General features: G+C 45.1%; 1 protein-coding gene across 1 annotated transcript in view; it reads left to right on the top strand.

The window, feature by feature from the left end:
• The window catches only part of LOC132585047 (uncharacterized), a 54,632-nt gene that overhangs the window by 29,520 nt on the left and 11,536 nt on the right, over positions 1-13,576 (top strand). Inside the window, exons 13-16 of the mRNA XM_060256855.1 lie at positions 184-295; positions 4,126-4,175; positions 7,131-7,298; positions 8,565-8,682. Coding sequence (XP_060112838.1) covers positions 184-295; positions 4,126-4,175; positions 7,131-7,298; positions 8,565-8,682 — 448 coding nt within the window. The remainder of the gene's footprint in view (positions 1-183; positions 296-4,125; positions 4,176-7,130; positions 7,299-8,564; positions 8,683-13,576) is intronic.

Below are 13,576 nucleotides of genomic sequence, written 5' to 3' on the forward strand. Positions count from 1 at the left end.
CTGCTCAAATGAGGCACATGCAAATGGGTTCAGTCTGTTTAATCATAGCATAAAATATTTAAAATCTATAGCTATATCTAGTAAATATTTCCATTGTTCAAATATCCACCTTGGCTGTAAACAGAATAGCGTCAATTTATCCAGTTAAACATTTCAAAGACAGTATTTTCGTTTATTTCTCAGACCCTCAGAAGCTTTTATTTCAATTCAGTTGGAGAAACAAGGTCCACGGGACATTATGCTGAACACATTCATTCAAAAGAAACAAATACTGGGTAGCAGAATGCAAAATTCAGTAAGTAAATGAAGAGATTTTTTCAGACATGTCAAGAGATCTTTAAAATACCTTCAATAGAATTAACAGGTTCGCTCATAGTTTTGAATATTTAAAGAATCATACCAAGTCAATTTGTCATCTGATTTATAGTAAACAACAGCAAACTTCTTGTTAAAAATTTGAACTACTAGAACAGTTATAGTATGTATATTGAGGAGAAAATGATATGATTCTTTAGTTGGCACCCCAGGACGCATATTTAGATCACCTTAAAACTGACTGCTTTATATGTGTCAGCTGCTATCAGAAAGAAGCCTCCACAGTTACTAGAGCAAATCTGATTTCCATGTTGTCGTTATCCATTGGACTTAATAGCTGGGGCTAATTAGTGCATCTTTCAGGGAGGATAAGGTGCCAGACAGTTAAAAGTTGTTGACCCTGCTTGAATAGTTGAATTTTGAAGATTTATCAAATGTTTCCCTATTTTGAGCCTTGTCTCTTTGGGGGAAAGTTTGTAAGCCAAATTGCCCTCAAAAGAGGTTGGGGAATTATTAGGTGGGCAACTATGGCTCAAAGGGATCAAGAATCTATATATACAGGATTCTACTTCCAGAAATTCTTACTAAATTGACCAAGGACACTAATTAAGTAAAATAATTACGTTTTTATTACAGAACACTATAGAACACACATACAAGGTAATGGATACATACAGTACACATACGGACTTAAGAAAATTGATAGAGGGGTAACACAAGGGTAAAAACATAGACAGGGTATATGACCTGATCCTGGTGGGCTTTAGGGTTCAGTTCCAATTAGAAGTTGCAGACATGAACTGCTACGTGCCATGTCTGTGGACCCCCTTATATAGAGTAATGGGGGGCACCCATCTGGTTCCATGTGCTGAGCTTGGAGAGAGAGAGAGAGAGAGAGAGAGAGAGAGAGCATGGCTTGGAAAGGAAGAGGTTCTCTCAAAAAAGGGGCTGGCTTGTTTGTGGGCAGTGTTTAATCTATTCTGGGTATCTGATTGGGTGCCCAACTCAGGCCAATGAGCAGAACTGCAGAGTCACTTGGAGATCACCTGAATGGATCTCCAAGTAACAATAGATAGTGCTGGTTTAGTAATGTCCACCCTTAGATTACAATGGGTCAGGATGCAGTTGATGGTTTGGGCAATTTAGCAAAGATACCCCTGAGGAGAGGCAAGCATAGAGAACACAGAATTTGTCTAGGTATCAGACATTACCATAGCAAGAGACAAAGAAAAGCTGAGTTGATGCAAAGAGCCAGGGAGGTGGTTGATTAATCAGTAGCTGAGGATTAGGGTGTGAACAATACTTACCAGCAGTCACCATTGTTATTATGCACTCTTTGGGCGGGGGAGAGGGCCATGTTCAGAGGGTGACTTTTAGGTGGGGATCAGAAGAAGCTCTCTACTGGGTCTACTCCATTTTGAATGGAGTATTTTCTTGACCTGTTTCTGATCAGACTCCATTTTGTTTCCAGGAATAGGAGCCCCACTTTCTCTCTAGCTATTGGGGTGCTCTGTATGAACAGGCAGGGCCTCGTGGTTACAAGTTGTGTAGTGAGTGTCAGATCTATGGTTGCAAGCCAGATATCATCACCTCACATATACAACATTGCAGTAATCTAATCTAGATGTAACTAGGACATGTACCACAGTGACAAGATCTTTTCTGCCCAGGATAGGCCACCGTTAGCTAATCAATCAAAGCTGATAAAAGGCACTCCTGACCACAACTCCCACCTGCTTATCCAGCATTAAGCCTGGGTCCAAGAGCACACTCTGACTACAGACCTATTCTTTCAAAGGAAGTGCAACTCCATCCAGAACAAGATAAGGTGACACCTTATGTCTTGGGTCAGACCTTCTGCTCACTGGTAGCACTTCTATTTTGTTGGAATTAAGCTTCAGTTATTAGCCTGTGTCTACTTCAAAACTGCTTCCAGGCATTGGTTCAGGGTTTCTAAAGCCCTCATGGGATCAGCCAGAAGTCCAAGATAGATCTGTGTGTCATCTGCATAGACAATTCATGTCAAAGGATGACCTCAGCAAGTGATTTCATGTAGAAGTCAAAAAGCATAAGGGGCAAGATGGAATCTCATGGTAACCAACAGCCCAGAGGCCAAGGGGCTGAGCAGCAGTCTCCCATCATCACCTTCTGAAACTTGCTTGTCAGGTAGGACTAGAACCACTGCAGAACAGTGTCTCCCAATCCCAGTCTGAAAAGGTGTTCCAGAATAGTATTATTATTGATGGTACTGAAAGCCATTGAGAGGTTCAAGATAATAAAGAGAGACATATTCCCTCTATCCATCTTCTGGTGCTGGTCATACACCTGTTTACCAAGGCTGTTTTAGTCCCATAACTAGACCTAAAATCAAACAATTTGCTTCATCCAGGAAAGCTTGTAAGTTGTCCTTCCAGGAAAGCTTGTAAGTTGTCCACTTAACCTTACTCAATAATAAAGAATGGCACATTTGAGACTAGTCAGTAGTTACTGAGATCTCCTGGGTCCAGGGTAGGCTTCTTTAGAAGTAGGTACACCTTATCTTGTTTCAAGGCTGGGGTAACTACCCCCTCCCTCAAGGAGGCATGAACCACCTCAGGCTCGGTCAGACCTCCACCCCTAGTCTCCAAGGATCCTATCCACATTCTCAAACTGAAAAAACTTCCCTTCCCTTCTGTTGCTCTTCCCCACCCCAGCTCACCGCAGCAACCCTGAACCCTACTGGTGAGGCAGCCACACGTTTTTTGAAGGCAGTCCTGCAGGAGGCTTCACTCCCCCTCACTTCCAGTTCTGGAAAGGAGGAGGGAGAAGACTCCTCCTGCACTACATTCAACAAACATGCAGCTGCCTCACTGGTAGGGCTCAGCGTCATTGCAGTGAGCTGGGGTGGGGAAGAGCAGCAGAAGGGAAAGGTGGGGGCTGGCAGTAGCGGCAGGAAGGCAGGCAGGCAAACTAGGAGGTTGTCTTGGGCACTGGGAGGGGGGAGCCCAATTCAGTGCCCCCCCTTCCTGGTGGCCTAGGCAATTGCCTAATTTGCCTAGTGGGTGAGCTGGCCCTGTGTGGGGTCCAAGTCAGAACAGATATGACAGATTTTATCTACGAGGTCCTGAGCAAAATGATCTCAGCAGGTCACTGAGTATTCCACCTCCTCCTATAGGCTAAATCACAACAGGCCTCTGGCCACCCAGAACAGCTCCACTGGTGTACAATGGTGGTGGATGCAAGGGTGGTGGGAAAATGTTATTTCTTTGCTGCCATCACTACCACAGAGTACACTTTACAAAGAGCTATTGTCCTTGTCTTATGAGATTCATTGAGTCTATCCCTGCTGTTACTCTAGCCATCTCCCTTGCCATTTTATCACTTGCAGCCCCACCGCAAACCAAGTGGCTATCTGAGCTCTAACACTTGAGAGAGGACTTATGGAAGCAATTGTGCCAACCACTTAGGTCATTCTGTCATTTCAGAAGTCCACCACAGCATTGACAGGAGCAGTCTGTTGAGTCTGAACACACTGGGATTGATCTAGTTCATTACCCTGAGATTTGGGAAGTGTGTTCAAAACTCCTATTCCATGAAATAGCTTGGCATTCTGAATAAAGGAGGCAAAACAGACCTCTATTGTGCCCTGTAAGGACTCTTTTGCATGCAGGTGCTATAGTCTCAGCTGAACTGCAAATAGTGGGGCTGGGGACACAAATAAAAACATATGTGATTAAAGCTTTCTTTTTGTGATATTTTTGCTTTTATATGCATAATTATGTAAAATTATAGGAATCTAATGTAAAGACTCAATGGTGTGATTCATTACAGGATGAAGTTAATAAAGTCAAAAGGAAAGTTATTGCTGAATACTGTCATAAGTAAGTACATGCAGTATATACAGAATATATCCCCAGTAGTCATCAGTGTAAAGTTTTGTTTCATTGAGACAGAAAAAAAAGACTCACTGTGTTTACAGAACAGGCTTGTCATCCAGAAATGCTAGTGTGATGCAAAGGTGAGAACTGAGCTTCCTTCAGCCATCAGGAACTGTAGTGCTACATGCTCTCCACTACTCTAATGGCCTAATTTACATTTTACATGTCTCCTCCCTGTGAAGACTTTTCTACTGCAGGGGTGGCCAACAGTAGCTCTCCAGATGTTTTTTGCCTACAACTCCCATCAGCCCGAGCCAGCACGGCCAATGGCTGGGGCTAATGGGAGTTGTTGGCAAAAAATATCTGGAGAGCTACCGTTGGCCACCCTTGTTCTACTGGATAGTAGCTGTGAGTTAACAACTGGGAAGAGTTCCCAAGTGCATGGGGACCTGGTTTGTACTGAGACCACAGTGCAAGGGGAGAAGGCGCTTAAGCTTCACTTCTTTTTGCTGTTTCCCCAATCTGAAGTGGCTCAAGGGAGGTACTGTTTTCCCAGTTGTATGTTCCATGCATCATGAAGAGGACATACTAGGTTCCCCTGTTAGGACACTTGACTGTAAGAGTCTGATTACATTATACATGAAATGTGAAGGGAGCCTAACTTGTGAATAACATGTGATCTGGGATTCCCCTTAAAATATTTTGAGGGAAATCAGTTCCCAAGCATAACACAGCTGCAGGAGAGGCTTCAGCATTCCCTCCTTTCCTCCATCCCACATGCTTATGTTAAAAACAACAACAACAATGGCTGGGGGGGGGGGGGCTGTTTCTTCCATTGATTGGATTTCTATATCCATAGAGCACAGATGAAGGCAAAGAGCTGTTCTTATGGGTCATCGTATAACATTAGCGTCCACTGAGAAACATTAAAATTGTTCTACCAACAACAACAAGCTGTCACTTTTCTTCAAACCCATAGTCAAACACAAACCCACTGTCCCTTAGTAATCAGATAACAGACCCACAGGACTATGCCAGCAATTCTGGATCAGGGTGTAAAACAGGCAGAACACAGAAATGTACCCCAGAGAAACAACAGCCCAGCAGAGCAGACCTCTGAACCAGCCAGTGGGAGCTGTGTACTAGGGAAAAGATCTGACAATTGAAGGTTATGAATTGGAAGTTAGATTTTAAGGATTAGAGATTTGAAGTGATGAGTGAGAGGTTAGTTTTAAAAGAGTGTGATTTAAAGATCGGAGGAGATGATCAAGTTTTCTTGTCCAAGGACTTGAGTGTGCAAATGTATGCCAGCAGGGTTGCTAGGTCTGGTATGTAACTTAATTGCAGCAGAATGTTATGATGCCTGTTTACCTCACTTATTAATCTTGGTTTGGGTTAGGGTTGCCAAGGTCCCTTCTGGCCACCAGCAGGGGTGGGAGGTAGTGTTGCCAGATCCCAGATTTGGGGATGGAGCTTGGGGTGGTCAGGGACCTCAGTGTGATGCAAGCCCATAGAATCCACCCTCCAAAGCATCCATTTTCTTCCAGGGAACTGATCTGTGTACTCTGGAAGTGAGCTATAATTCCAGGGGACTCCCAGGTCCCACCTGGAGGCTGGCATTCCTAGTTTGGGTGAATTCAGGCCCAAATTTTATCCCCTCAAATAATTTTTTAAATTTATTTTTATTTGTGTGGTGGGATAGGTGAGAAAGTGTGTGATGGGAGGAAAATTGTGTAGGGTGGTATCTAGCCCCAGGAAATCTGTCACAGGGTATAACAGGCAATTTATCCTGCTAGTTAAGGTTAATAACAGAATAAGTCCAGATTCTTAAGTCAACAACAAAACATATTGTTGAAATGTAACAAAATGTCCAATTTCGCATTAGGCTTGTTCCGGGTGGAGAGCCCTTTTGCTCCTGTTGCTTCTCTTGGGTTTTGTATAAGCTGCCCTGGAGCTGTGAGTTGGCGTGCCGCTTTTCTGCAGCAAGTGAGATTCTCTTACAAGTGGTTTCTGCTTGCCAAGGAAAAGTGGTGTGCCAACTCGAAGCTTGTGTGAGAACCAAGAGAAGTGTTGGGGGCAAAAGGGCTCTCCACCTGGAACAAGCCCTAGTGCAAAATTGGTCAATGTCACTATCAGGATAAAAACTAAACTTGGTGAATAACCACTAAAAACCCTAAGAGTGTCATTAGTTTATAGGCTGCTTACACATTTGATACAGAACTAAGTTGTAATAGTGAATTACTTAGAGACAGGCCTCAGATTCAGTGGGAGCTCACAGGAGCACAACTCCTGAACCTTTATGAGAGTTCCACCTCCTCCTTCTGAGAGTTCCACCTCCTTGTCCATTGTATAGTATGTGCAGCTGCATAACAATCCCTGGATAAGCTCTACCACCTATTTTTCTACAAAATGACCCCTGCTTAGAGGCAATTAAAAGTGTAGAGTCCCATGGGAGTGAGCCGGAGCTAAGCAAACTTAACTGTGAGGATCCAAAGGGAATAAACCAGTTCTTAAAAAAATGTTTTCATTTGAGACATGAGTTGAAATTTTTTCATTTTCATTTTTCATTGCTTCTGGATCTTGTAATGTCAGAGTCAGAGTCCCCAGTACGTTTGCTTGGCCCACTACTTTAAACAATCCTCCAAGACTTTGACAAAAAGGGGTATTTCATGGAAGCACATTTTTGCTGCCTTCCGCTTCTCTCAGCAGCCTTCTGAAGAGTTGTTGCTGAGGCTCAGAGGACCTTATGGGACAATAGATGGGACTGCAGGGGGGGCAATGACTTGTGGTCTTAGTGTTACAAAAGCCAAAAGAGAATTGCCCATGGACACAAAAGAAAGCTATGGCAAGAGAACACACTAGATACTAGATACTGTTACAAGATACACACTAGAACACACTAGATACTGTTACAAGTTATATACTGTTTTGTTAATGCTCGTTTTTGATACAATTTAGGGTTACCCATCGTATGTCACAATACTCTCTTCGAAGCCAGATCATTGCATATTACAACAGTATAAAAGCTTTGCTAGAAGATCTCCCCAGCATAAGAGACAAATACTTCGTTATAGGGTTGCCACAAGAGAAGAAAGGGGGAAAGGAGAAACTTGAGAATGATCCCAGGTTTGTAACTGCTTGACTAGATGTTTCTAGTTTCTACAAAACATACCAAAAGATCTTATAGGATAGAATGGCTTTGCTTCCATTAGAATAGAAGACAGCAAAATGCTGGTGAGTTTTATGAAAATGGAGGATTTGGTGGAAAAATAAAGATGAATAAACGTTTAAAGTTCTATTCCTAAAACAGGTTGAACACTTCAGTTTCTAAACCATTAATTAGCAGACTTGTCATAGAATAAGAGAGGGAGAGGTGATCCATTGGAGGGGACTGCTCATTGTTCCATCTTGTATCCAACTTTCACTTTCAGAAGCTCAAAGTACGGTAAATCATAAGACTAACAGAAGTCTCTCATTTAGGCACTGTTTCATTTCACAGTGTTTGCTAGATCAGAGTCCCCAGTACGTTTGCTTGGCCCACTACTTTAAACAATCCTACAAGAATCTTTGATAATCCTACAAGACTTTGACAAAAAGGGGTATTTCATGGAAGCACATTTTTGCTGCCTTCCCCTTCTCTCAGCAGTCTTCTGAAGAGTTGTTGCTTACGGGACAATAGATGGGGAAAGGAAAATTATTAAAGCTGAAAAAGCTTTAATAATGTATCAGTACTGATAGGGAGATTGGACCCTCAAGGCTGAGGTTTGTCTTGAGCCTTGAGGGTCCAACCTCCCTATCAGTACTGATACATTATTAAAGCTTTTTCAGTTATTCTCTCCTTCCAGGATCTCCCTGTGTGTTTCTTAATTGGGCTGAGAAACACAATGGCCCACAGGTTTCTGTGCAACAAATCTGGCACCTGAACAGGAACGCTCAAGCCTCGAGGTGCTGCTTTTGGAAGCAGAGATCAACTCATCATGGGAAGGTGCACCCAGTTGAAATTTCAACTGCCCAGACGTCTTGGGTCTGCTCTTAAAAATGGTAGACCTGAGCAATGAGCAACTCCTTTTTCTTTGAGGTTCTGGGATGAAGAGACCTGGTCAAGAACAGCATTGGCTGATGGGAAACAGCCCACTGTACCTGATCCCCTTGTCTGAAGAAGTGTGCTTTTAGCACACAAAAGCTTATGTTCTGAATAAAACTTTGTTGGTCTTAAAGGTGCAACTTGGCTCATGCTTTGTTTAACTAGAATTTATGTATTGAGTATGCTGCAATGAGAAATCAGTATTTATTATGCAACCTCACTATCCTATCTTACAATAGTATAGACAAGCCATAACTATATGTCATGATTGTCTTAAGTAATCCATGATTCCTTTTGTAACAATTCAGGTCATTCCATCCACGGCCCCGTTGTTTGCTGTCTGCTGATGGGCAATCCTTTTTGAATCTGTGGTTCATCCCCTACTCCTCAGAAACTCTATTTATGTTTAAAATGCTGCCAGAGAAGGTTAGTATGTTTACAGTCTTAAAACACTCCAGATTTAATCAGTCTGTTTCATGCATATAATGAAAATGAGTATGGCTTGACACAAGAAAAGTTCAACATTGGCGTTGGAATTCTAGCCATGGTATTCTACGGTTGAGACAGCATAATGGCTAAAGATTCAGAGGCAACACAAGATATTCTGGAGTCCATATCTATCAAGGTGGAAAAAATAATTAAGTAATTGATAACTTTTCACTGTAACTATAGAGGTAAATTTGTCTTTATGACTGGCATAAGGGCTAATAGAGCTATGCACAACTCTGTTCTGAGAGAGCACAAAGCACACAAAGCACTTACACAAAGCACAGAAAATTCGACTGCTGTGCCCTCCAGTTCCTGGCTGCCTCAGTGCCATCAGATAACTCCAGGTGGGACCGGGGAAGGGGGTACAGAGAGGACTTTCAGCTGTTCCCACATGATCATGTACAGCAGGTCAGCTGGCTGGAGTGCCCCATGAGCGCTCATCCTGGGCGGCCCCATGCTAAACTGGCAGTTGAGCCACCACTATGATGTGGGCTGACCCAGACCAGCTTGCCTCTGCTTCGCTGGCCCCTTGCCTCTGCCTTTACCCAGACTGCCCTCACCATGCAGCTTCTTGCACGCCTTTTGCTCATTTTGGACCACAGAGAGAGGGGCAGGCTGAGCTCCCAGAGAGATGGCTGGTGAGGACCATGGGGTCAGTGCACACTGAGAGTGTGGTGAGGCCAGAAGAGGCTCTGTCGATGGGCACACCTGCTGCTACTGGGGGAGTTGCCCTCCTGCTGGTCAGGGGCAGCTCCAGTGACTGAGCAGCCAGGGTGGGGCTCCAGTTCACCATGGGGAAGGAAATGACTGGAGGCGCCTGCCAGTTTGGGAACCTAGGCTATAGAAGGGACAGTGTAAACCTCCTTCTGATAGCTCTGCCAGGACGTCACTCACCCTTGGAAACAGACCTCTGCCTGAAAAAAGCCCAGCTCCTCTCCAGGAGGAAGAGAGGGAAGGTCCCTCCCATGAACACAAAGGGAGTCTTGGGAAGAACCAGATCTGAGTAGAGCCTAACAAGATCCTCAAATGGGGCATGAGCTTTCAAGAGTCAAAGCTCCCTTGGTCAAACACAGGCCGTTTTCCCACTTAGCGTTTGCTCCCCTTATTCCCCGGCGCAATTATCTCCGGATCATTTTTTTCGTTTTCCCACTAGTGACTCTTTGCGGAGTCGCCTTCCCTGAAGCCCCGGCTCAAATCGTTTTCCCACTGGCATCGGCTTGAGTTCGATGCCCTGTCAATCTTTTTTTTTTTTAAGCGCAAGTCTGGTTGCGTAATGACGTACTAACGTACTAACGTACTAACGTAACATCGAGCTGTTCCCTCCCCTTCATTTCGTGGACAAACCGCATCACGTGTGCTGCTGCTGCTCATGGATTGGCTGCAGCTGTAGAGTCCTCCACAGTTCTTTATGTATTAACAGAAGCATTCCTAGCACTATATCCCCCCCCCAAATTCTGAATTTGCGAAATATCGCAATAACGAAGAGAGAGAAATCGAGGGGTTTGTGTGTGTGTGTGTGTGTGTGTGTGGCAGCTTCTTCCCTTCGCTCCCTCCCGGGTGGCGAAGCTGGGATTTCCTCCGCTCTCTTTCTTTCCCCTCCCCGGCTGGCGCTTGCAAAGGGGGACCTGACTGATTCCTGCTGCCAGAGCTCCTCCCCCCCGCCCCATTCTCTCCTTCCCCTTCTGTGGCGGGTGTGAAGAGCGAGCTCCGTCTATTTTCTAACCGAGCGGAATGTAGCCAGGGAGAAGAATGCAGGACTCCAACTTCCCATTTTATACATGGCGATTTTGTGCAGGTCCAGAAATCCTGGTGGCACAGCTGAGGGAGGCATTCCGTTTTTAACACACACACATGAACGCTTTGGCCCGCACCGGCACTAGATTCCCCCCCCCAACAATGGAGAAGCGCCGCCGCCGCCAAATGTCTCTGGGCGGCTGGGCTCCCTTTGCCAAGGCGGCGGCGGCAGCGGGAAGCTGGCGGGGTCAAGCGGGGCGCAAATGGAAGTGAAGTGGGGGGGTTTGAGCTGGGGAGAGTCGAAGCTGCCGGGGCCCCTCCGCCGGCCCGCTGAAACCGCCTCCTTCCCGCTCGCCCTCCCCAAACTAGACCCGAAACGAACTGGCTGGAAAAGGCCTGCTGGGGGGGCTGCCGCGGTCCCCCCACCGGGGCCCCTAAAGGGAGAAGAGGCGGGGGATAACGCAACAGCGAAATAACGCAACTATTCCAGGAGGGGTTTTTTTTTCCCCTTTGTTAATTTCGAAATATCGCTATTACGCAAAACTGTGAAGTTTTAAAAAAAAAATGGCCGCGCCGGCACTTCGGGGAAGCGCCGCGAAAGGCTGATGATTGGCCAAGGGGGTGGATGGGGTGGGAGGACGGAAAGGGAGAGGGTGCCGCCCACAAAGCAGTCGATCCGGCGTGGATGGATTTCCCACAGCAAACTCCGCTGAGTGGATCCGGAGTGGATCCGGAGGTTTTCGGAAACTCCGGCAACATGCTGAAAAACATACTCCGGCGTAAAATCCCTGTAGCGCCGGAGCAAACCGCAGCGCCGGAGCAAGATGTGCGAAATCCAAGAGAAGATCCGGAGGTAAATGGGGCGCTACGACGGAGCAAACGCTAGTGCGAAAATGGCCACAGAGTCTTGAGAAGCAGCACAAACTTGTGGCCGCTTCCTGGTTTAGGTGACCCAGTAGATCTTGGCTGCACAAATATTTGAGGCATTTTTATTTTATTTTTGTGGTGTTGTTTTGGGCCCCACCACTTTCCCCAGTTCCCCCCCCACTTAAAATTTCCTAGCTATGGGCCTAGTTCTCTTGTCTCTACGTGCTATTCACTGGAACATCACCTTTTAGTTTTGCTTCTTGTCTATCTTTGGCAAGTTAAGAGTTTCATCACTGATCCACTGACGCTTTTCATTTCTTTGTGCTACAGGAATAGTCTTTGTGCATTCTTCCTTGATAATATCTCTGGTTTCAACTCACAGTTCTTCCAGTTTTTGTTCACTTGAACTTAGTAATGCAAATCTGTTCTTTACATGGTCTCTAAACCATTCAGGAATTGTTATAAGACCCAAAGAAGAAGAGGAGGTGTGCATAGCATAGGCAAAATTCTTATTCATTCTTGTAAAATTCTCAAGATGGAGCAGTTTAATGTTGTTCTGAGTTCTTCTGAAAGGAAGAGGCCCTGACTGAAGCAAATGCACCATATTAGGATACTCAGTGGGTGTTCAGCTTGAGTGCCACCTGAGAAGAAGATAAAGAAGATGATGAGAATGGCTCACAATCTCCTTTACCTTCCTCCCCCACAACAGACACCCTGTGAGGTGGGTGGGGCTGGAGAGGGCTCTCACAGCAGCTGCCCTTTCAAGGACAACCTCTGCCAGGGCTATGGCTGACCCAAGGCCATGCTAACAGGTGCAAGTGGAGGAGTGGGGAATTGAACCCGGTTCTCCCAGATAAGAGTCTGCTCACTTAACCACTACACCAAACTGGCTCTGAGACTGCCTCTGCTTGACACCACGGCCTTTTGCCCATGTCCTGCGGTCCCCATCTTCCCACTGCACTGCCAGTGGCCACCATCCCTGCTTTCACTCAAGAGCTGAAGCTACTTCTCTCCTTGTTCCTCAGGGGTCTTAAAGACAGTATGGCAAGTAGCACATGCCCATTGGAGATCCTTGAGCTTTGTGAATCCTGAAAGCATGTGAAAAGCCCTACTGGACATGGATGACTTGTCATGCTATTATGGGGAACCATTTAGCTGCTCCATTTTTGTATAGGAACCATTTTGGATAGGAAGCAGTACAGTAACAGTGATTAGTGTGAGGCAGGGGCAAAGGCTGTTGGTCCCAAAATCCACCACCTGGGGCCACCATCTTACCAGGCATTATCTCATTGCAGTGTGGCTGAGAAGATATTAGATCTTCTGAGATTTCTGTGTTTACCTAATTATCAAAGGAGCAGGAGCTACCCCCTCTGAACATGGGGGTGAAATCCTGTCTGACAGGAAGGAGGAGGTTGTGTGTGGAATAAAGGAATATGAGAAAATATACAGAATAAAAGATTGAGACTGCAGAAACAACAGACAAAAGAACTGTTCTGGAAAGCTTGCACTAGTCCAATGAAAGTTTTGTATATCTTGCTGTGTTTCATAGTCTCAGAGTGCCTTACAGCAGTTCTTCCTCCAGCATAATCATTTCTGTCCCTAAGAGACTCACAGGCTAAATATGTTTGTGCAGTACACTCCCTTGTTATATTAAGATTACTTGTGAATCTCCTTTCAATTTCAAAAGTAGTTTGTCAAGAAAATGTTTAAAGAATCTTTGGGATCACCATCAGAAGTAGTTTCATGATTCTTTGGACTGTAACCAGTGTATTCACAGGAATCTCTGTTTTTACCAATAAGTTTTATTCTGCTTGTGCAAGAGGCACTTCTACTTTTGCAAGATGTCCATCCATTTCCCCCTGCTGATGTCAACCCCCCCACTCTGTCTGCAAGAGTCCACACTCCCAGGGGCTGCACTGCTGGCTGAAGTGGTGTGGAAAATTTCTTCTGTGCAAGCACAGCTCTAATCATAGTGCATGGGGTCCAGCCCATCTCCTAAATCCGGTGCAAGATTCAGCAAATACTGAAAGACTTATTGAGTCCAACTAGAAGTGACTGAAATTTCACAAGTGTTTTCTGTCCCCCCCCCCCCCCCCAAATTTGCAAAATGGAATTTTGAGCACTTAATAATGGTGTGAATCAGTTCTAGAGTAGATGGAACAGCCATTACTTAACAGAACAATATGATCTGTGAATATTTTGAAAGATTTTCTCCCTTTTCTGTCTTTTC

This window comes from Heteronotia binoei, chromosome 1 (genome assembly GCF_032191835.1).
Source record: "Heteronotia binoei isolate CCM8104 ecotype False Entrance Well chromosome 1, APGP_CSIRO_Hbin_v1, whole genome shotgun sequence".
Lineage (NCBI taxonomy): Eukaryota > Metazoa > Chordata > Lepidosauria > Squamata > Gekkonidae > Heteronotia > Heteronotia binoei.